Source organism: Coturnix japonica, chromosome 4 (assembly GCF_054131305.1).
Source record: "Coturnix japonica strain WE chromosome 4, WE-NBRP24, whole genome shotgun sequence".
Classification (NCBI taxonomy): domain Eukaryota; kingdom Metazoa; phylum Chordata; class Aves; order Galliformes; family Phasianidae; genus Coturnix; species Coturnix japonica.
This window is the reverse complement of record NC_140666.1, coordinates 90,559,194-90,583,795: the sequence shown is the minus strand read 5'-3', so window position 1 is coordinate 90,583,795 and position 24,602 is coordinate 90,559,194. Positions and strand designations below refer to the sequence as shown.

The 24,602-nt window shown below is 59.7% G+C and overlaps 3 protein-coding genes across 7 annotated transcripts in view; 1 reads left to right on the top strand and 2 right to left on the bottom strand.

The window, feature by feature from the left end:
* ZNF638 (zinc finger protein 638) overlaps positions 1–3,023 on the bottom strand; it is a 34,147-nt gene extending 31,124 nt beyond the window's left edge. Inside the window, exon 1 of one of the 3 annotated variants that reach the window (XM_085547593.1) lies at positions 2,463–3,023. In XM_085547593.1, the coding sequence (XP_085403719.1) occupies positions 2,463–2,831 (369 nt within the window). In that variant the 5' untranslated portion in view covers positions 2,832–3,023. Of the gene's footprint in view, positions 1–601; positions 769–2,462 lie in introns of those variants that run through there. The other 2 variants (XM_085547595.1, XM_085547590.1) reach the window with 2 other exon arrangements.
* A 1,304-nt stretch (positions 3,024–4,327) lies between these two features.
* On the bottom strand, positions 4,328–14,016 carry NAGK (N-acetylglucosamine kinase). Of its 2 annotated transcripts, XM_085547653.1 has the most exons (10): positions 13,921–14,016; positions 13,277–13,361; positions 12,514–12,612; positions 11,323–11,461; positions 9,912–10,022; positions 8,304–8,416; positions 8,136–8,223; positions 7,014–7,111; positions 6,855–6,933; positions 4,328–4,536 (listed from the first exon to the last, which is right to left on the bottom strand). In XM_085547653.1, the coding sequence occupies exons 1-10, from the start codon at positions 13,947–13,949 to the stop codon at positions 4,349–4,351; spliced, it is 1,029 nt and encodes a 342-aa protein (XP_085403779.1). In that variant the 5' UTR covers positions 13,950–14,016; the 3' UTR covers positions 4,328–4,348. The 2 variants fall into 2 exon arrangements, with proteins under 2 accessions (XP_085403779.1, XP_085403780.1); XM_085547654.1 differs by lacking the exon at positions 12,514–12,612.
* Positions 14,017–15,439: 1,423 nt separating this feature from the next.
* TEX261 (testis expressed 261) lies at positions 15,440–20,548 on the top strand. Of its 2 annotated transcripts, none has more exons than XM_085545939.1 (6): positions 15,440–15,670; positions 16,750–16,829; positions 17,477–17,630; positions 18,379–18,446; positions 19,247–19,349; positions 20,425–20,548. In XM_085545939.1, exons 1-6 carry the CDS (start codon positions 15,535–15,537, stop codon positions 20,538–20,540), a joined length of 657 nt encoding a protein of 218 aa, XP_085402065.1. In that variant the 5' UTR covers positions 15,440–15,534; the 3' UTR covers positions 20,541–20,548. The 2 variants fall into 2 exon arrangements, with proteins under 2 accessions (XP_085402065.1, XP_085402066.1); XM_085545940.1 differs by lacking the exon at positions 15,440–15,670 and adding an exon at positions 15,690–15,798.
* Positions 20,549–24,602: the final 4,054 nt, after the last annotated feature.

The window sequence follows — 24,602 nt, the reverse complement described above, 5'->3', positions numbered from 1 at the left end:
ACCCTATGGATCCCTATGGCACCCTATGGATCCCTATACACCCTATGGATCCCTATAGAACCCTATGGATCCCTATACGCCCTATGGATCCCTATAGAACCCTATGGATCCCTATACACCCAATGGATCCCTATGGCACCCTATGGATCCCTATACGCCCTATGGATCCCTATGGCACCCTATGGATCCCTATACACCCTATGGATCCCTATACACCCTATGGATCCCTATAGAATCCTATGGATCCCTATACACCCTATGGATCCCTATGGCACCCTATGGATCCCTATACACCCTATGGATCCATATAGAACCCTATGGATCCCTATACACCCAATGGATCCCTATGGCACCCTATGGATCCTTATATACTCCATGGATCCCTATAGAACCCTATTGGTCCCTATACACCCTATGGATCCCTATACACCCTATGTGCTCTCCGCCATGACACACAACGAGCGCCCCCCGGTAACCGACAAACCGAACCCCCGTTCCCCGTTCCGGCCGCCATCTTGTGAGGACCCTCAGCGCGGCCCGGCCTCCTACCAACACGTCGTACCAACACCTCGTACCAACACGTCGTACCAACACCTCCTACCTCCTCCCCACCGGATCACGGTCCTCCTACGGTCCCACGGGCCGAACCGAACCGAACCGGGCCGATCTGTTCCGTCCCGTTGGGCCGAACCGAGCTGCGGCCTACACGGCCGGAGGGACGGAGCGGCGCGGCGGGCCCTGCGACACTGCGCATGCGCACCGTGCGCTGAGGGGGCACGGCGAGTCTGCGGTGCGCATGCGCAGCCGCTCATCCGGGCTCTGCGCCGCGTGCGCATGCGTAGGAGCTGCTCCGTGCTCTACGCTCTGTGCGCATGCGCAGAAGCACTTCTGGGCTCTGCGCCGTATGCGCATGCGCTGAGCGTTGTGCCGCGGGGCATGCCGGGAGCGCCGCCATGTTGGAGCGCCCCCTATGGGTTCGTGGAACGCGGGGTCACTGTAAGGTCAACATAAGGTCACGTGACGGATGGACGGCGCCATGTTGGATCAGGGTCACCCCATTGGTCAATTGATGGTCAATAACTGGTCATCTATTGGTCAATAACAACAGCTGGTCGCCCATTGGTCAGCTGATGGTCGGTCAACCAGACCCCATTAGTATCACCTCATTGGCCACCAGGGCACACTATTGGCTCATGGTCACCCTCTGGTCGCCCATTGGTCAATGGTGGTCAACAGCTGGTCACCCATTGGTCAATTGATGGTCAATAACTGGTCACCCATTGGTCGATTGTTGGTCAACAGCTGGTCCCCCATTGGTCAACTGCTGGTCAGCCAGGACAGGGCTATAGGGCAGGACTATGGGGCAGGGATGTGGGGCAGGGCAGGGGGGACCTATAGAATGGGGGTCTGGGGGGGGGGGGCACAGTGGGGTGTCCCTATATCTGATGGGATGTGGGGTGTCCCCATAGGATATGGGATGTGGGGACGGGCAGCCCCGTGTCCCTATATGGGAGTGGGGCAGGGGGTGAAGGCTGGTGTCCCTATAGGTTATGGGATGGGTGGGAACCCCATAGGTTATGGGGCAGGTGGTACTGAGGGTGCTATGGGGGCTATGGGGGGGGTTAGGCTGCTGTCCCCATAGGGAATGGGATGTGGGGGCACGGAGCTTCATGTCCCCATAGGTTATGGGATATGGGGCCGCAGTGTCCCCATATGGGACATGGGGTTATGGGATACGGGGCCGTACAGAGCTGTGTCCCTATGGGGAATGGGACACCTCAATGCTCAGCGCTATATTTAAGGTGTCAATGCGGGGGGGGGGGTTGTGCCATCCCAATGCGCCCTCCCTGACCTTGGGGGGCACCGACACAACCAGCCCCACCCCCCATGTGTGGGTCACAGCCCCACATAACCCCCCCCCAGTACAGAGCCCCCCCTATAGGGTGGATATCCATGGGGTGAATGGGGGGGGCTGAGATCTATGGGGTGAATTGGGGGGGGCTGAGATCTATGGGGTGAATGGGGGGCAGTGGGGGGGGGCTGAGAACTATGGGGTGAATGGGGGGGGCTGATATCTATGGGGTCTATGTGGGGCAGTGGGGGGCTGCTATCTATCTATGGGGTGTATGGGGGGCAGTGGGGGGGCTGCTATCTCTCTATAGGGTGTATATGGGGGGGCTGCTCTCTCTCTATGGGGTGTATATGGGGGGGCTGCTCTCTATGGGGTGTCTATAGGGCAGTGGGGGGCTGCTCTCTCTCTATAGGGTGTATATGGGGGGGCTGCTCTCTCTCTATGGGGTGTATATGGGGGGGCTGCTCTCTATGGGGTGTCTATAGGGCAGTGGGGGGCTGCTCTCTCTCTATAGGGTGTATATGGGGGGGCTGCTCTCTCTCTATGGGGTGTATGGGGGGGCTGCTCTCTCTCTATGGGGTGTCTATGGGGCAGTGGGGGGGTCACTCACCGCCGTATGGGGTCGAGGGGCAGCGTGCTGGTCTCGTTCCCCCTGTACCGGGGGGGGTCGTTGGCCTCGTCCCTCCCTCATGGCTGGACCCGGGCTGGGGGGGGGGACATGCAGGGGGTGCCCCCCCCAATGGTGCCCCCTCCCCTGGGGTGGGCGGGGCCTGGATGAAGCTCCGCCCATTTGGGGGCGGGGCTTTGAGGTGGGGGGGGGGGTCGGTTCCCGCGCCACGCGCACAACACGTGACTGGGCCACATGACTGGGCGCGCCGGCGCGCCACGGGGAGTCCCCCGCGCCGTGTTGAAGCGCAATCAGCCAATCAGCGGCCAGATAACAGCGCACCTTCATTGGGGGCTGTTTAATTGGTGTCATTTAATTGAGGCCGTTTCTTTCCCATAATGACCCTTAGTTGTCTTTTGCCCCCATCTCCCCTCACAGCGTCTCGGTTTGGGGCAGCTCTGCTCTCTTGGACTCTCCCAGCTCCATCCTTTGGTCCCATAGGGGCTGGGGGTCCGGAATGGGGTGGGGAGGGACCCCATAAGCCCCCCATAACCCCTCATGTCCCCCCCATAACACCCCACGTCCCCCCCAACCCCCCATAACCCCATCCCATAACCCCCCCATGTCTCCCCCATAACCCCCCCATGTACCCCCATAACCCATGTCCCCCCCCATAACCCCCCATATCTCCCCCCATAACCCCTCATGTCCCCCCCACAACCCCCCCATAGTCCCCCCATGCCCCCCCCATTATCCCCCATGTCCCCCCCAACCCCCATAGCTCCCCCCATAAACCCCCCATGTCCCCCCCCATTACCCCCCACAACCCCCCCATGTCTCCCCCAAAACCCACGTCCCCCCCCATAACCCCCCATAACCCATGTCTCCCCCCACAACCCCCCCATGTCCCCCCCATAACCCCTAATGTCCCTCCCATAACCCCCCACGTCCTCCACAACCCCCCACATCCCCCCCCATAACCCCCCATGTCTCCCCCATAACCCATGTCCCCCCTATAGCCCCCCCATGTCCCCCCCGATAACCCCCCATGTCCCCCCCATAATCCCCCTATGTCCCCTCCTGTAACCCCCCCTGTCCCTCCCATAAAGTCCCCATAACCCCTCATGTCCTCCCCACATAACCCCCCCATGTCCCCCCATAACCCCTAATGCCCCTCCCATAACCCCCCACGTCCCCCCCAACCCCCCACATCCCCCCCCATAACCCCCTCCCATAACCCCCCCACGTGCCCCCCCATAACCCTCCATATCCCCCCCATAACTCATGTCTCCCTCCATAACCCCCCCATGTCCTCCCCCATAACCCCCCTATGTCTCCCCCCCATTGCCCCCCATGTCCCCCCCATAACTCCCCCATGTCCCCCCCATAACCCATGTCCCCCTCCATAACCCCCATGTCCCCCCCCATTGCCCCCCACATCCCCCCCATTGCCCCCCACGTCCTCCCCCATAACCCCCCATATCCCCCCCATAACCCATGTCTCCCTCCATAACCCCCCCATGTCCCCCCCCATAACCCATGACCCTCCCATAACCCCCGGGTCCCCCCCCATGTCCCCCTCCATAACCTCCATGTCCCCCCATAACCCATGTCCCCCCTCCATAACCCCCCATAGCCCCCCCATAAATCCCCCATAACCCCCCCCATTACCCATGTCCCCCCCTTACCCTCCATGTCCCCCCCCATAGCCCCCCCATGTCTCCCCCCATGTCCCCGTCACCCCCCACATGTGCCCCCCCATGTCCCCCCCCACATCCCCCCCATAACCCCCCATGTCCCCCCCCATAACCCTCCATATCCCCCCCCCATAATCCCCCAAACCCTCCATGTCCCCCCCATAACCCCACGTCCCCCCCCACGTCCCCCCATTAGAAGTGCTGTGTATAGAAGACATGTGCATTACTGCTGTGCTCTACTGGCAGTTTGTGTCCCACGCGCTGCGCCCCCAGCACGGCCCCCCCCAGCGCCGGGGACACACGGAGCCGCAATAGGGAGAAGTGGGAGAACAGAGCGGGGGGGGGCACGGAACGGCCACGGTGTAAGGAGCCAATGAAGCCTGCGGGATGGGGGGGGTCAGTATTGGGGGGGGGAGATGGGGATGGGGGGGGGGGCTGACAATGGGGGGGGGGGTATGTATGGGGAGGGGGGGTCTATGGGGTGGAGGGGTCTATGGGGATGGGGGGATGTGTATGGGGGGGGCTGTGTATGGGGAGGAGCATCTGAGTATGGGGGGCTGTGTATGGGGATAGGGGATGTGGTATGGGGAGGGGGGTTGTGTATGAGGGGCTGTGTATGGGGAGGGGGGGTCTATGGGGAGGGGGGTCTGAGTATGGGGGGATGTGTATGAGGAGCTGTGTATGGAAAGGGGGGGTGTATGGGGGATGGGGGGGGTGTATGGGGGGGATATGTATGGGGAGGGGGGATGTATGGGGGGGTGAGTATGGGGGGGGTCTATATGAGAGGGGGGGATGTGGATGGGGTGGGAGGTGTATGGGGAGGGGAGATGTGGATGGGGATGGGGGGGCTGTGTATTGGGATTGGGGCTGTGTACAAGGGGGGGCTGTGAATGGGGAGGGGGGTGAATGGGGGGGGATGAGTATGGGGATGGGGGGCTGTGAATGGGGGGGACTGTATAAGGGGGGCTGTGTTAGGTGAGGGGTGGATGTATATGGGGAGGGGGGATGTGGATGGGGGGGGTCTGTATGAGAGGGGGGATGTGTATGGGGAGGGGGGGTCTGAGAATGGGGGGGGGCTGAGTATGAGGAGCTGTGTATGGAAAGGGGGGTGTATGGGAATGGGGGCTGTGTATGAGGGGGGGCTGTGTATGGGGTGGGGGGGTCTATGGGGAGGGGGGGGTGTATATGGGGATAGGGGATGTGTATGGGGAGGGGGGTTGTGTATGAGGGGCTGTGTATGGGGGGGCCTATATGGGGGGGGCTGTGTATGGAGGGGGGGTGTATAGGGGGGGCTGTATATGGGGAGGGGGGCTGTGGATGGGGGGGGTCTATATGAGAGGGGGGGCTGTGGATGGGGTGCAGGGGGGTATGGGGAGGTGGGCTGTGTATGATGATGGGGACTGTCTATGGGGAGGGGGTCTATGGGTAGGGGGGGCTGAGTATGGGGGGGGCTGTGTATGAGGAGCTGTATATGGGGATGGGGGCTGTGGATAGGGGGCTGTGTATGGAAAGGGGGGGTGTTTGGGGATGGGGGGTGTGTATGGGGGGGTATGTATGGGGAGGGGGGGCTGTGTATGGGGGGGGGTCTATATGAGAGGGGGGGATGTGTATGGGGATGGGGGGGCTGTGTATTGGGATTGGGGCTGTGTACGAGGGGGGGGCTGTGTATGGGGTGGGGGGGTCTATGGGGTGGGGGGATGTGTATGGGAAGGGGGGTGTATGAGGATGGGGGGCTGTGAATGAGGAGGGGTGTGTATAGGGCTGTATATGGGAATGGGGGCTATGTATGGGGGGAGGGGGGCTGCATATGGGAGGGGGGGTGTATGGGGAGGGGGCTGTGTATGGGATGGGGCTGTATATGGGGAGGGTGGATGTGTATGAGGAGCTGTATATGGGAAGGGGGGCTGTGTATGGGGGGGGGGTTTATGAGGGGGCTGTGTGGGGGAGGGAGGGTGTATGGGGAGGGGGGGTATAAGGGGGGGGCTGTGTATAGTGGGGGGGTGTATGGGGAGGGGGGCTGTGTGTGGGGGGGAGTTGTGTATGGGGAGCTGTATATGGGGATGGGGGAGTGTATGGGGAGGGGCTGTGTATGGGGAGGGGGGAAGTGTATGGGGGGATGGGAGCTGTGTATGGGGAGGGGGGATGTATATGGGGGGGGCTGTGTATGGGCGGGGGGGGGTGTATGGGGATAGGGGCTGTGTATGGGGAGGGGGGCTATGTATGGGATGGGCTGTGTATTGGGATTGGGGCTGTGTACGAGGGGGGGCTGTGTATGGGGTGGGGGGGGTCTATGGGGTGGGGGGATGTGTATGGGAAGGGGGGTGTATGGGGAGGGAGGTTGTGTATGAGGGGCTGTGTATGGGGGGGCCTATATGGGGGGGGGGGCTGTGTACGAGGGGGGGCTGTGTATGGGGTGGGGGGATGTGTATGAGGAGCTGTATATGGGGATGGGAGCTATGTATGGGGGGGGGGCTGCGTATGGGGGGGTCTATATGAGACGGGGAGCTGTGGATGGGGTGGGGGGGTCTATGGGGAGGAGGGATGTGTATGGGGGGGGGCAGTGTATGGGATGGGGGCTGTGTATTGGGAAGGGGGGGGTGTATGAGGAGCTGTGGATGGGATGAGGAGCTGTGTATCAGGATGGGGGCTGTGTATGGGGGGGTTAAAGGGGGGGTCTATTTGTGCCCCCCCCGCTCACCGTCTCTGAGCAGCTCCCAGCTCTTCCATACGGATCCCACGCAGACGATGGGCAGCCCCAGCTCCCCCCGGAACAGGCTCTGGGTGTGTTGGGGGGGGTTAATGGGGCCAGGACCCCCCCAAACCCCCCCATGATGGTGCTGCCCCCCCCCCAATTCACCTCATGGACGTGGGGCAGCACAGCCACAACATGGCGGCCCAGCAGCTCCCCGGCCTGACGGAAAACATGGCGGCACAGAGAGTCACCGGCAACGGCACCTGGGGAGAGAGAGAGAGAGAGAGAGAGAATGGGGGGGGATGGGGGGACAGGGGGAACGGATGGGAACAGGGAGCACATAGGAGAAACTATGGGAGGGCATGGATCCCATACAGGAAACTAGGGACAGTCGTGGATCCCATACAGGAACCAATGGACGGCCATGGATCCCCTATAAGAACCAATGGACGGCCATGGATCCCATAAAAAAACCAATGGATGGCCATGGATCCACTATAAGAAACAGTGGATGGCCATGGATCCCCTATAGGAACCAAGGAACAGCCATGGATCCCATAAAAGAGCCAATGTACAGTCATGGATACCCTATAAAAACCATTGGATAGCCACGGATCCCATATAAGAACCAATAGACGGCCATGGATCCCATACAAGAACCAATGGATGGCCATGGATCCCCTATAAGAACCAATAGATGGCCATCGATCCCATATAAGAACCAATGGACCCCCAGGATCCCATATAAGAACCCATGGACACCATGGATCCCCTATAAGAACCAATGGACACCATGGATCCCCTATAAGAACCAATGGACACCAAGGATCCCCTATAAGAACCAATGGACACCATGGATCCCCTATAAGAACCAATGGACACCATGGATCCCCTATAAGAACCAATGGACACTCAGGATCCCCTATAAGAACCCACGGACACCCAGGATCCCCTATAAGAACCAATGGACACCAAGGATCCCCTATAAGAACCAATGGACACCAAGGATCCCCTATAAGAACCAATGGACACCGGAGGATCCCATACAAGAACCAATGGACACCCGGGATTCCCTATAAGAACCAATGGACACCAAGGATCCCCTATAAGAACCCATGGACACCAAGGATCCCCTATAAGAACCAATGGACACCCAGGATCCCCTATAAGAACCAATGGACACCGGAGGATCCCATATAAGAACCCAAGGACACCCAGGATCCCCTATAAGACCCATAGGACCCCCATGCTCCCTGCAGCCCCCAAAGCTGCCCCATATCTCCGTACCCTCCGCCACCTTGACGCAGAACCCGGCGATTTTGGCCTTCTGGAAGTTCCTATAGAGGTGGGGCAGCAGCTCCATCCTGCTGGAGATCTGGGGGTTGGGGTCGGTCAATGGGGCTGTTGTGGGGTGGCTGTGGGGTCTGAGCCCCATCCCAGCCCCACATCCAGCACCTGGAAGTACTGCAGCATGGACTGCCTGACGTAACCAATGTCGTACGGGGCCGCCTCCATGTTGTCCATGGCGTCAAACACGGCCTTTATGGCCCGCTGTGCGATCCAATAGGCTGCGGGACCCCATAGAGACCCCATAGAGACCCCAATGAACCCCCTGCCCCATAACCACCCCATAACCGCCCCACAACCGCCCCATAACCGCCCCATAACTGCCCCACAACCGCCCCATAACCGCCCCACAACCGCCCCACAACCGCCCCACAACCGCCCCACAACCGCCCCACAACCGCCCCACAACCGCCCCACAACTGCCCCACAACCGCCCCACAACCGCCCCACAACCGCCCCACAACCGCCCCATACCCGCCCCACAACCGCCCCACAACCGCCCCATAACCGCCCCACAACCGCCCCATAACCGCCCCATAACCGCCCCACAACCGCCCCACAACCGCCCCATAACTGCCCCACAACCGCCCCACAACCGCCCCACAACCGCCCCATACCCGCCCCACAACCGCCCCACAACCGCCCCATAACCGCCCCACAACCGCCCCACAACCGCCCCATAACCGCCCCATAACCGCCCCATAACCGCCCCACAACCGCCCCATAACCGCCCCACAACCGCCCCACAACCGCCCCATAACCGCCCCACAACCGCCCCATAACCGCCCCACAACCGCCCCATAACCGCCCCATAACCGCCCCACAACCGCCCCATAACCGCCCCATAACCGCCCCATAACCGCCCCATAACCGCCCCATAACCGCCCCACAACCGCCCCATAACCGCCCCACAACCGCCCCATAACCGCCCCACAACCGCCCCACAACCGCCCCATAACCGCCCCATAACCGCCCCATAACCGCCCCACAACCGCCCCACAACCGCCCCACAACCGCCCCATAACCGCCCCACAACCGCCCCATAACCGCCCCATAACCGCCCCATAACCGCCCCATAACCGCCCCACAACCGCCCCATAACCGCCCCACAACCGCCCCACAACCGCCCCACAACCGCCCCATAACCGCCCCATAACCGCCCCACAACCGCCCCATAACCGCCCCATAACCGCCCCACAACCGCCCCATAACCGCCCCATAACCGCCCCACAACCGCCCCATAACCGCCCCATAACCGCCCCACAACCGCCCCATAACCGCCCCATAACCGCCCCACAACCGCCCCATAACCGCCCCATAACCGCCCCACAACCGCCCCATAACCGCCCCATAACCGCCCCACAACCGCCCCATAACCGCCCCATAACCGCCCCATAACCGCCCCATAACCGCCCCATAACCGCCCCACAACCGCCCCATAACCGCCCCATAACCGCCCCACAACCGCCCCATAACCGCCCCATAACCGCCCCACAACCGCCCCACAACCGCCCCATAACCGCCCCACAACCGCCCCATAACCGCCCCATAACCGCCCCACAACCGCCCCATAACCGCCCCATAACCGCCCCATAACCGCCCCACAACCGCCCCATAACCGCCCCATAACCGCCCCATAACCGCCCCATAACCGCCCCATAACCGCCCCACAACCGCCCCATAACCGCCCCATAACCGCCCCACAGCTCCGCTCACCTGAGCCCTCGTCACCCAACATGTGGCCCCAGCCCCCACAGCTGTGACGGGAGCCGTCGGGATTTAGAAGGTGGCAATTGGAGCCAGTGCCCGCAATAAGAACGATGCCACCTATGGGGACAGGGAATAGGGTGGGATATGGGGCGGGATGTGGGGTATGGGGTATGGGATATGGGATATGGGGTATGGGATATGGGGTATGGGATGTGGGGTATGGGGTATGGGATATGGGGTATGGGATATGGGATATGAGATATGGGATATGGGGTATGGGATATGGGGTATGGGATATGGGATATGAGATATGGGATATGGGGTATGGGATATGGGGTATGGGATATGGGATATGAGATATGGGATATGGGGTATGGGATATGGGGTATGGGATATGGGGTATGGGGTATGGGGTATGGGGTATGGGGTATGGGATATGGGGTATGGGGTATGGGATATGGGGTATGGGATATGGGGTATGGGATATGGGATATGGGGTATGGGATATGGGGTATGGGATATGGGGTATGGGATATGGGGTATGGGATATGGGGTATGGGATATGGGGTATGGGATATGGGGTATGGGATATGGGATATGGGGTATGGGGTATGGGGTATGGGGTATGGGGTATGGGATACGGGATATGGGGTATGGGATATGGGGTATGGGATATGGGATATGGGGTATGGGATATGGGGTATGGGATATGGGGTATGGGATATGGGATATGGGGTATGGGATATGGGGTATGGGGTATGGGATATGGGGTATGGGATATGGGGTATGGGATATGGGGTATGGGATATGGGGTATGGGATATGGGGTATGGGATATGGGATATGGGATATGGGATATGGGATGGGATATGGGATATGGGATATGGGATATAGGGTATGGGGTATGGGGTATGGGGTATGGGATATGGGGTATGGGGTATGGGGTATGGGGTATGGGATGTGGGATATGGGGTATGGGATGTGGGATATGGGGTATGGGGTATGGGAGATGGGAGATGGGGTATGGGATATGGGATAGATGGGAATGGGGTGGGATATGGGATATGGGATATGGGATGTGGGATATGGGATATGGGATATGGGATGTGGGATATGGGATATGGGATATGGGATATGGGATGGGGTGGGAATGGGGTGGGATATGGGATACGGGATATGGGATATGGGATATGGGATATGGGATGGGAATGGGGTGGGTATGGGATATGGGATGGATGGGATGGGATGGGGATGGGATATGGGATGGGATTGAATGGGATGGGATGGGATATGGGATGGGATATTATGGCATATGGGATGGGATATTATGGGATTTATGGGATGGGATATGGGATGGATGGGATATTATGGGATATGGGATATGATGTGATGAGGACACCCCCCTTTTCCCCCCATACCCGCACTGCACGCAGTGGCCATGGCCCCGTCGGCGTCGCTGCAGACGCAGCAGTTGTTGCTGAGCTCGGGGCAGCGTTGCAGCTCCGCCAGCAGCGCATTCACTGCGTCCTCCTCGTCCGCCCCGCTCAGAGACAGCCCCTGAGACACAGCGGGGTGTGGGGCAGCGCCCCATAGATGGGCAGCGCCACCACATCCCATAGGGGGACACCACCACATCCCATAGGGGGACACCATCACCTCCCATAGGGGGACACCACCACATCCCATAGGGGGACACCACCACATCCCATAGGGGGACAGCGGGATGGGAGCGGGGTGAGACCATCCCACATCTCCCAGTCCTATACCCGTCCCTATACCCGTTTTTATACCCCCCGCCTCTATACCCAGCCCTATATTCAGCCCTATATCCAGCCCTATACCCAGCCCCATATCCACCCCTATACCCAGCTCTATATCCGCCCCATATCTATCCCACATTCCCCTATCCCCATATCCATCCCTATACCCACCTCCATCCCCATCCTATATCTGTCCCTATAACCGACCCCATAGTCCTCTATGGCTGCATCTATCCCTATATCCCTCCACACCCTACAGCATTGGGGTCAGGGGGTTATGGGGCAGCATTGGGGTCAGATGGTTGTGGGGCAGCATTGGGGTCAGATGGTTGTGGGGCAGCATTGGGGTTATGGGGCAGCATTGGGGTCAGATGGTTACAGGGCAGCATTGGGGTCAGATGGTTATGGGGCAGCATTGGGGTCAGATGGTGATGGGGCAGCATTGGGGTCAGGATGGTTGTGGGGCAGCATTGGGGTCAGGATGGTTGTGGGGCAGCATTGGGGTCAGATGGTTGTGGGGCAGCATTGGGGTCAGATGGTTGTGGGGCAACATTGGGGTCAGATGGTTATGGGGCAGCATTGGGGTCAGGGGGTTATGGGGCAGCATTGGGGTCAGATGGTTGTGGGGCAGCATTGGGGTCAGATGGTTATGGGGCAGCATTGGGGTCAGATGGTTATGGGGCAGCATTGGGGTTATGGGGCAGCATTGGGGTTATGGGGCAGCATTGGGGTCAGATGGTTATGGGGCAGCATTGGGGTCAGATGGTTGTGGGGCAGCATTGGGGTCAGGGGGTTATGGGGCAGCATTGGGGTTGTGGGGCAGCATTGGGGTCAGTATGTGGGTCTCACCAGTGACCTCAGTGGCACTTTGGGGTCCAGCCCCACACGTTGTTTCGCCTCCTGCACCATGTCCCGGATCCGCTCCACACACAGCGCAGTGCCCACCAGCTGGGGGGGCAGCGCTGAGACCCCCAGCACCAGCACCCCCCCATTAACACCCCCCCATTAACCCCCTGCCCCCAATTAACACCCCCCATTAACCCCCCTCCCCCATTAAGCCCCCCCATTAACCCACCCCCCAATTAACACCCCCACTAAGCCCCCTCCCCCATTAACCCCCCCCAATTAAACACCCTTGCCCATTAACCCCCCATTAACCCACCCCCATTAACCCACCTCCCCCATTAACCCCCCATTAACCCACCCCAATTAACCCCCCCCATTAACTCCCCTCCCCCATTAACTCCCCCAATTAACCCACCTCCCCCATTAACCCCCCCATTAATCCCCCCTCCCCCATTAATCCCCCCCAATAATCCCCCCTCCCCCATTAATCCCCCCCATTAACCCCCCCTATTAACCCACACCCCAATTAACACCCCCATTAACCCCCCTCCCCCATTAACCCCCCATTAACCCACCTCCCCCATTAACCCCCCCATTAATCCCCCCTCATTAACCCCTTCCCCATTAACCCCCCCATTAGCCCCCCTCTCCCCCATTAGCCCCCCATTAACCCCCTCCCCTATTAACCCCCCTCCCCCATTAACCTCCCCCCATTAACCCCCCAAATTAACCCCCCCCCCAATTCCCCCCCCCCATCCCCCCGTACCCATTGGTTGGTGCAGAGCCCTTCGGCCTCAGCCACGACTCGCCCATCCTCATCCACCAGCACGACCCGGGAGTGGGTGCCCCCCCTGTGGGGTGGGAGCCCCCCAATGGGGTCAGTGACACATGGGTGGGGGGGGGGGGGGGGGTCATGGGGTGGGGGACCCATAAGGACTTAATGGGGGGGAGGGACCCATGGGGGGGGGGGGGCACCTGATTAACCCAAGGTGGGGTCAGCTGGGGTGGGGGACCCATGAGTTATTATGGGGGGGGATGCCTATGGGTGGGGGGGATCATTAAGGATATGGGGTGGGGGGACCCATGGGTGCGGAGGGGTCAAATGGGGTGGGGGGACCCCTGTCACTGGGGGGGGGGGGGTGTGTGTTACCCCGTGGTTATGGGGGGGTACAAAGGGGGGGGGGGGTCGAAGGATGACCCCCCTGGGGGGGGCACCCATCCCACCCTATATCCACCACCCCATATCCCACCACCCCATATCCCACCCTATATCCACCACCCCATATCCCACCACCCTATATCCACCACCCCATATCCCACCACCCCATATCACACCACCCCATATCCCACCACCCCATATCCCACCACCCTATAGCCCCCCACCCCATGACCCCCCCCCCCAGCCCTCACCCCTCCACGCCGCCGAACAGCGCAGCCATGGCGGCACCGCCCCGCCCCACCCGGATATATGGGGCGGGGTATGGGGTGTAGGGGCGGGGATACGGGTATAGGAATTGCTATAGGGGCGGGGTATGGGGCGGGGATAGGGGGATAGGGGCAGGGTATGGGGGGTAGGGATGGCTATAGGGGCGGGGATAGGGGTATAGGGGCGGGGTATGGGGTATATGGGCGGGGATAGGGGGATAGGGGTGGAGATAGGGGTGTAGGGGCGGGGATAGGGGCGGGGTATGGGGTATAGGGATGGGTATAGGGATGGCTATAGGGGCGGGGATAGGGGTATAGGGGCGGGGATAGGGACGGGGTGTATAGGGATGGCTATAGGGGCGGTTATAGGGGCGGTTATAGGGGTGGGGATAGGGGTATAGGGGCGGGTATAGGGTTGGGGGCTATAGGGATGGGTATAGGGATGGGTATAGGGCTGGGTATAGGGGCGGGGATAGGGGTGGGGGTATAGGGCTGGGTATAGGGGCGGGGATAGGGGCAGGCATAGGGGCGGGGTGTAGGGGTAGATATAGGGATAGAGGAATATAGGAAACGTATGGGTATAGGACTGGATATAGGGGTGGGGGATATAGGAGTGGGTATGGGGGTGGGTATAGGGGTAGATATAGGGACTGGTGGATATAGGGCTGGATATAGGGGTAGATATAGGGACTGAGATATATAGGGGTGTGTATAGGAACTAATGGCTATAGGGGTGGGTATAGGGATAGGTGTAGGGACTGATAGATATAGGGCTGGATATAGGGATAGATATAGGGACTGTGATATATATGGGTGTGTATAGGGACTGATGGCTATAGGGATAGGTATAGGGATAGATATAGGGACTGGAGGGTATAGGGCTGGGTATAGGGATAGATATAGGGACTGAGAGATATAGGGGCGAGTATAGGGGTAGATGTAGGGACTGGTGGATATAGGGCTGGGTATAGGGGTAGGTATGGGGACTGCGATATATAGGGCTGTATATAGGCCCTGCTGGCTATAGGGCCGGCTATGGGGTGTCTATAGGGCCGGCTATGGGGTGGCTATAGGGCTGGCTATGGGGTGGCTATGGGGTGGCTATAGGGCTGGCTATGGGGTGGCTATATGGCCGGCTATAGGGCTGGCTATAGGGCTGGCTATGGGGTGTCTATAGGGCTGGCTATGGGGTGGCTATATGGCCGGCTATGGGGTGGCTATAGGGCCGGCTATGGGGTGGCTATATGGCTGGCTATGGGGTGGCTATAGGGCTGGCTATGGGGTGGCTATATGGCCGGCTATGGGGTGGCTATAGGGCCGGCTATGGGGTGTCTATAGGGCCGGTTATGGGGTGTCTATATGGCCGGCTATGGGGTGTCTATAGGGCCGGCTATGGGGTGTCTATAGGGCCGGCTATGGGGTGTCTATATGGCCGGCTATGGGGTGTCTATATGGCCGGCTATGGGGTGTCTATAGGGCCGGCTATGGGGTGTCTATAGGGCCGGCTATGGGGTGGCTATATGGCCGGCTATGGGGTGTCTATAGGGCTGGCTATGGGGTGTCTATAGGGCCGTAGGGCGCTGCTCCCCATTGTGTTCCATGCCCTTATTGGTTCCGGCTGCTCCGACCCTCCGCTCCGACAGGGGGCGCTCTCACCCGGCGCTGTCCGCCCCCTCCACTTCCGGCGCCGCTCTGTACTTCCGGTTCCGCGTTGTACGGCGCCTGCGCCTTCTCGGTAACGGCGGAGGGATCCCGGGGGGGGGAGGGGGCGGCACCGGGGTGTCCCGGTCGCCATGTGGTTCCTGTACGCGCTGAGCTGGCTGTCCCTGCTGCTGCAGGTCGCGTTCGTCACTTTGGCCATCGGTGAGAACCGGGGGGGGCCGCTGTGGGGCGGGGAGGGGGCGGACCGGAAGTAGGCCGCAGAACGAAACGGGGTGAGGGAGGGGGGGGGTCACGTGGGGGGAGACATGGGGGTCCCCCCCAACATGGCGGGGGGTCACGTGGGGTCCTATGGGGGTCCTATAGGGGTCTTATAGAGGTCCTATAGGGGTCCTATGGGGGGTCTTATAGTGGTCCTATAGGGGTCCTATAGGGGTCCCTGGGATCCTATGGGGGTCCCTGGGGAGGTATTGGGGTCCTATAGGGGTCCTATGGGGTTCCTATAGTGGTCATATGGGTCTCCTATGGGGGTTCCTGGGGTCCTATAGGGGTCCTATGAGGGTCCCTGGGGTCGTATGGGGGTCCTATAGGGGGTCCTATGGGGGTCCCTGGGGTCCTAAAGAGGTCGTATGGGGGTCCTATAGGGATCCTATGGGGGTCCCTGGGGTCCTATAGGGGTCCTATGAGAGTCCTATAGGGGTCCCTCTGGTCCTATAGGGGTTCTATGGGGGTCCTTGGGGTCCTGTGGGGGTCCCTGTGGTCCTATAGGGGTCCTATAGTGGTCCTATGGGGATCCCTGGGGTACTATAGGGGTCCCATAGGGGTCCTGTGGGGGTCCCATAGGGGTCCTTGGGGTCCTATGGGGGTCCCTGTGGCCCTATAGGGGTCCTATTGTGGTCCTATAGGGGTCCCTGGGGTCCTGTGGGGGTCCTATAGGGGTCCTATGGGGGTCCCTGTGGTCCTATAGGGGTCCTATGGGGGTCCTATGAGGATCCTATAGGGGTCCCTCGGGTCCTATAGGGTTCCTATGGGGATCCTTGAGGTCTTATGGGGGTCCCTATGGTCCCATGGGTGCCCTCATGTTTGGGGGTCCCGTGGGTGCCCCATAGGATGGGGGTCCCGTCCCCCCCCATAAGCCGCCCCTTCGTCCCGCAGCCGCTGGGCTGTATTACCTGGCTGAGCTGGTGGAGGAGTACACGGTGGTGACCAGGAGGATCATCAAGTACATGATATGGGTCAGTGGGGGGGGCTGCAATGGGGGGGGGGGGGGGACACTGTGACCCACATGGGGGGCTGGGACATCGGGGGGGGGGATGCTGTGCCCATCCTGGGGGGCTGGGATGGGGGGGGACACTGCTATGACCCTCAAGGGGGGAGCTGGGACATGGGGGGTGGCATCAATGTGTTCCTCATTGAGGGCTGGGACATGGGGGGGGGATGCTGTCCTTTATTTGGGGGGGGGCTGGGATGTGGGGTGATGCTGCTGTGTCCCTCTTGGGGGGCTGAGATGGGGGGGGACATTGTTATGACCCTCATGGGGGGGGGCTGGGACATGGGGGGGGGGGATGCTGTCCTTTATTTGGGGGGAGGGGGGGGGCTGGGACATGGGGTGATGCTGATATGACCCTCATGGGGGGGCTGGGATGGGGGGTGATGCTGCTGTGACCCTCATGGGGGGCTGCAATGGAGGGGGGGGGTGACACTGCTGTGTCCCTCTTGGGGGGCTGGGATGGGGGGGGACACTGTTATGCCCCTCCTGGGGGTCGCTGGGACTTGTGTTGACCCTGCAGCCCCTCCATATGGGCAGGGGGGGGGTTGTAGATGTGGGTTGGGGGGGGTCTTTGCCTGCACCCATTGCAGCCCCCCCCCATTGTACCCCTAGTTCTCCAGCGCGGTGCTGCTGGGCCTGTACCTGTTTGAGCGCTTCCCGGCCGTCATGGTGGCCGTGGGGCTGTTCTCCAACCTCGTTTACTTCGGCCTCCTGCAGAGCTTCCCCTTCATCGTCCTCACCTCGTCCAACTTCCTACTGGCCTGCGGTCAGCGGGGGGGGGGTGTGGGGGGGTCATTGGGGGGATATGGGGACATTGGGGGGGATATGGGGAGCTATGGGGGCATAGAGGGGGATATGAGGGGCATTGGGGTGCATAGAGGGGACATTGGGGGGGATATGGGGGGCTATGGGGGGTCATTGAGGGGATATGGGGAACATTGGGGGGGATATGGGGGCATAGAGGGGACATTGGGGGGCATTGAGGACTTTGGGGGGGCATTGAGGGGGGATATGGGGGTCATTGAGGGGATATGAGGGGATATTGAGGGGTTTATGGGGGTCATTGGGGGGGATATGGGGGGCATTTGGGGGATATGGGGGGATATTGAGGGGGATATGAGGGTCATTGGGGGAGATATGGGGGGCATTGAGGGGATATGGGGGGATATTGGTGGGATATGGGGGTCATTGGGGGGGATATGGGGGCATAGAGGGGGATATGGGTGGCATTGGGGGGGACATGGAGGGCATTGGGGGGATATGGGGGCATTGGGGGGGATATGGGGGGATATGAGGGTCACTGGGGGGATAAGGTGGGCAATGGGGGGATATGGGGGACATAGGGCTATTTGGGGCCACGTGAGTGACCTGAGGGACACACAGGGGACCTCCAACCTCGGGGACCCCCCTGCTATGGGGCAGACCCCCACACTATGGGGCAGACCCCCCCGCTATGGGGCAGCAGTGGGGCAGGGACACTGTGGGGTCTGATGGTGCTGTTGTGTTCCTTGTAGCGCTGGTGATCCTGAACCACTACCTGGCCTTCCAGTTCTTTGCTGAGGAGTATTACCTGTTCTCTGAGGTGTGGGGCGCTATGGGGCACTATGGGGACAATATGGGGCGCTATGGGGACACTATGGGGCACTATGGGGACACTATGGGGCACTATGGGGACACTATGGGGCACTATAGGGACACTATGGGGACACTATGGGGCACTATGGGGACAATATGGGACACTATGGGGACACTATGGGGCACTATGGGGGCAGTATGTGGCACTATGGGGCCCTATGGGGACTCTATGGGGCACTATGGGGACACTATAGGGCACTATGGGGACAATATGGGACACTATGGGGACACTATGGGGCCCTGTGGGGACACTATGGGGCCCTATGGGGACAATATGGGGCCCTATGGGGACGCTATGGGGCACTATGGGGACAATATGGGGCCCTGTGGGGACACTATGGGGCACTATGGGGACACTATGGGGCACTATGGGGACACTATAGGGCACTATGGGGACAATATGGGACACTATGGGGACACTATGGGGCACTACGGGGACAATATAGGACACTATGGGGACACTATGGGAAGACTATGGGGACAATATGGGGCCCTGTGGGGACACTATGGGGCCCTATGGGGGCAATATGTGGCACTATGGGGACACTATGGGGCCCTGTGGGGACACTATGGGGCCCTATGGGGACGCTATGGGGCACTATGGGGACACATTGGGGATACATTGGGGTCCCCAATGGGACACACAGGGTGGCATTGGGGTCCTTGGGGTGACATTGGGTCCCCATTGGTTCCCTATGGTGCCATTGTGGTCCCCATTGGTTCCCTATGGTGCCATCCCCCCCCCAGGTCCTGGCGTACTTCACGTTCTGCCTGTGGCTCATCCCATTCTCCTTCTTTGTGTCCTTGTCTGCGGGGGAGAACGTCCTTCCGTCCACGGTGCAGCCGGGGGGTGAGTCGTGGGGGGGCAAAATGTGGGGCTGGGGGTTGGGGGGGTTTGTCCTGTGTCACCCCCTCTCCCATTCACAACCCCCCCCTCCAATCCCCCCATTCACTCTAACCCCCCCTTTCCCATTCACAATTCCCCCCTATTCACACCCCCCCCTATTCACACCCCCCTCCCTCCCCCATTCACAGTACCCCCCCCTTCCCATTCCCAACCCCCCCCATTCACAATTCCCCCCCCATTACCAATCTCTCCCCATTCCCAACCCCCCCCAGTTCACAATCCCCCCTTCCAACCCCCCCATTCAAACTAATCCCCCCCTTTCCCCCCCTCCCATTTACAACTCCCCCATTTACAGTAATTCCTCCCCTATTTACATAAACCCCCCCATTCCCAACCCCCCATTCCCACTAATCCCCCCCCCATTCAAACTAACCCCCCCTTTCCCATTTACAACCCCCCCATTCCCAAACTCCTCTCACCCCCCCATTCCCAATAGCCCCCCCCTTTCCCATTCCCAACCCCCCCCATTCCTAATCTCTCCCCATTCCCACCCCCCTCCCATTCACACCCACCCCCCAGCCCCCATTCACAACAAACCCCCCCTTTCCCTTTCACAATCCCACCACCACCACCCCATTCCCAACCCCCCCCATTCACAACAACCCCCCAACCCCCATTCACAATAACCCCCCTTTCCCATTCCCACCCCCCTCCCCCTCCATTCATCCCTCCCCCATTCACAATAACCCCCCCACTTCCCATTCATAATTGCCCCCCATTCCCAATCTCTCCCCATTCCCACCCCCCATTCACCTCCCCTCCCTCCCCCATTCACAATAACCCCAACCCAACCCCCCTCAAACACCCCCTTCAAACTAATCCCCCCCTTTCCCATTCACAATTCCCCCCCTCCAACCCCCCATTCACAATAACCCCCCCCCCCTTTCCCATTCATACCCCCCCAATTCCCACCCCCCTCCCCCTCCTCATTACCCCCCCCATTCATCCCTCCTCCATTCATCCCCCCCCATTCCCACTAACCCCCCATTCATTCATTAACCCCGTTGTGTCCCCACAGACGACGTAGTGTCCAACTACTTCACTCAGGGGAAGCGCTCTCAGCGCTCGGGGCTGCTGCAGGTTTTCTCCTTGATGCGGGACGCGGTGCTGCCCCGCAGGCAGAAGATCTACTGACCCCCCCCCCCCCCCATTAAACCCCCATGGAGCCCCCCAGAGACCCCCCATCCACACACAATGGGGGGGGGTCTCACAGGACGCGGTGCTGCCCCGCAGGCAGAAGATACACTGACACCCCCCCCAGAGACCCCCCCATGGACCCCCCCCATCCACACACACATATGGGGGGGGGCTGAGACCCCCCATCCACATACATGGGGGGGTGGCAGCTGAGACCCCCCCCATCCACACACACATATGGGGGGGCTGAGACCCCCCATCCACATACATGGGGGGGTGGCAGCTGAGACCCCCCCCATCCACACACATACCTTGGGGGGTAGCTGAGACCCCCCCCATCCACATACATGGGGGGGGGGGCAGCTGAGACCCCCCCCCAGTCCATACAAACACACACATTGGGGGGGGGCTGAGACCCCCCCATCCACATACATGGGGGGGGGGGTGGCAGCTGAGACCCCCCCCCCATCCACACACACAATGGGGGGCTGAATCTGAGACCACCCCCCATTTACACACACACACATATGGGGGGGGGCTGAGACCCCCCATCCACATACATGGGGGGGGGGGGCAGCTGAAACCCCCCCATCCACACACGCATACACATGGGGGGGGGGCTGAGACCCCCCCATCCACACAGTGACCCCCCCATGGACCCCCCCATACACACACATACATGGGGTGCAGATGAGACCCCCCCTCATTAACACACACACAATGGGGGGGGGGCTGAGACCCCTCCCATTCACACAGCGACCCCCCCCATAGAGCCCCCAATACACACACATACATGGGGGGCAGCTGAGACCCCCCCTCAGTAACACACACACAATGGGGGGGGGGGCTGAGACCCCCCCATCCACATACATGGGGGGGGTGGCAGCTGAGACCCCCCCCCAGTCCATACAAACACACACATTGGGGGGGGGGCTGAGACCCCTCCCATCCACACAGCGACCCCCCCCATAGACCCCCCCCATACACACACATACATGGGGGGCAGCTGAGACCCCCCCCCCCATCCACACACACACATAGACCAGATGTGTGGGGTGAGGGGCTGGGCCCCCCCGGCCCCATAATGGACTGTAAATTGGGGGGGGGGGGGGGCAGGGGGGGATGGTCGCCCCATAACGGGACCCCCACAGTGTGTGTTGTGCCCCCCCCCCAATTAATGGGGTTGGGGTTATTCGGAGCTGTTGGTTAATTAAAACGAATTGTAATTAATTAAAACTAATTGTCATTAATTAATGACGAGAGGAAGTGAGCGACCAACAACACCCCCCCCACTGATGGGGGGTGATGGGGATGCAGGGGGGGGGGACTGGGACCCCCAAGTGCCCATGGGACCCCCAAGTATCCTATGGGACCCCCAGGTATCCTATGGGACCCCCAAGTAACCTATGGGACCTCCAGGTATCCTATGGGACCCCCAGGTATCCTATGGGATCCCCAAGCACCCTATGGGACCCCTGTGTGCCCTATGGGACCCCCAAGTGCCCTATGGGTCACTCCCATACCGCCCCCCCCCCGCTGACCCCACTGTCATAGTATGGGGTGTGGGATGGGGACGGTATGGGGGATGGTATAGGAACTGTATGGGGACTGTATGGGGTCTGTATGGGGACCATATGGGGACCGTATGGGGGATGGTATAGGAACTGTATGGGGACTGTATGGGGACCATATGGGGACCATATGGGGGATGGTATAGGAACTGTATGGGGACTGTATGGGGACCATATGGGGACCATATGGGGGATGGTATAGGAACTGTATGGGGACTGTATGGGGACAGGGGGGTGTATGGGGACGGTAATGGGGACATGGGGGCAGTATGGGTTCAGTAAGGACAGTATAGGGACATGGGGATGGTATGGGGACATGGGGGCAGTATGGGGACCTTATGGGGACGGTAATGGGGGCAGCAAGAACCGTATGGGGACAGTAATGGGGAAATGAGGATGGCATAGGAACACTATGGGGATGGCATGGGGACAGTAATGGGGATGGTAATGGGGACATGGGGGCAGTATGGGGACAGCAAGGACGGTATGGGGACATGAGGATGCCATAGGAACAGTATGGGGACTGTATGGGGACAGGGGGGTGTATGGGGACGGTAATGGGGACATGGGTGTGGTATGGGGACAGGAAGGATGGTATTGGGACAGTAATAGGGACACGGAGATGGCAGGGACAGTATGGGGACTGTATGGGGACAGGGGGGCATATGGGGACATGGGGACGGTATGGGGACAGTATTGGGACGGCATGAGGACATGAGGATGGTATGGGGACATGGGGGTGGTATGGGGACAGTATGGGGACATGGGGGCAATATGGGGACAGAAAGGATGGTATGGGGACATGGGGATGGTATGGGGATGGTATGGGGACAGTAATGGGGACGGGGGGGTGATATGGGGATATGGAGACGGTATGGGGACATGAGGATGGCATAAGAACTGTATGGGGATGGTATGGGGACAGTATGGGGACAAGGGGATGGCATAGGAACAGTATAGGGATGGTATGGGGACAGTATGGGGACATGGCGACACTGTGGGGCAGTGAGTGCAGTGGGGGGGGGTGATGCTGTCAGCCCTATGGGGGGGCACAGAAGCCTGTTGGGGGGGGGATGCATTCAGCTACATGGGGGGGGGCTCAGAGCTGGGTATTGTTCATTATGGGGGGGTCTCAGAGCTGTATATGTTCAATATGGGGGGGGGGTCTCAGAGCCATATATGTTCAATATGGGGGTCTCAGAGCTGGGGGGGGGGGCAGAGCCGTGTGTTCATTATGGGGGGGGGGGTCTTTCAGAGCTGTATATGTTTATTATGGGGGGGGTCTCACAGCCATATATGTTCACTATGAGGTCACTCAGAGCTGTATATGTTCACTATGGGGGGGTCTTAGAGCCATATATTCACTATGGGGGGGGGGGTCTCAGAGCTGTATATGCTCATTATGGGGGGGGGTCTCAGAGCCATATATATTCATTATGGGGGTGGTCTCAGAGCTGGGTGTTCATTATGGGGAATCTCAGAGCCCTATATGTTCATTATGGGGGGGTCTCAGAGCCATAATGTTCACTATGGGATCACTCAGAGCTGTGTATGTTTATTACAGGGGTCTCAGAGCTGTATATGTTTATTATGGGGGGGATCTCAGAGCCATATATGTTCATTGTGGGGGTCTCAGAGCCATATATTCACTATGGGGGGGGTCTCAGAGCCATATATGTTTATTATGGGGCTCTCAGAGCTGTATTTATGGGGGTCTCAGAGCCATATATTCACTATGGGGGGTCTCAGAGCCCTATATATCCATTATGGGGGGGTCTCAGAGCCCTATATATCCATTATGGGGGGGTCTCAGAGCCCTATATGTTCACTATGGGGGGGGTCTCAGAGCTGTATATGTTCATTATGGGGGGGTCTCAGAGCCATATATGTTCACTATGGAATCACTCAGAGCTGTATATGTTTATTATGGGGGGGGTCTCAGAGCTGAGTATGTTCATTATGGGGGTCTCAGAGCTGTATATGTTTATTATGGGGGGGGTCTCAGAGCCATATATGTTTATTATGGGGCTCTCAGAGCTGTATTTATGGGGGTCTCAGAGCCGTATATTCACTATGGGGGGTCTCAGAGCCCTATATATCCATTATGGGGGGGTCTCATAGCTGGGTGTTCATTATAGGGGTCTCAGAACTGTATATGTTCGATACAGTGTGTGTGTGGGGGGGGTCTCAGAGCCCTATATATTCACTATGGGGGGGTCTCAGAGCTGTATATGTTTATTACAGGGGTCTCAGAGCCATATATGTTTATTATGGGGCTCTCAGAGCTGTATTTATGGGGGTCTCAGAGCCATATATTCGCTATGGGGTCACTCAGAGCCCTATATATTCACTATGGGGGGGTCTCAGAGCTGTATATGTTTATTATGGGGGTCTCAGAGCTGTTCAATATGGGGGGGTCTCATAGCTGGGTGTTCAATATGGGGGTCTCAGAGCTGTATATGTTTATTATGGGGGGGTCTCAGAGCCA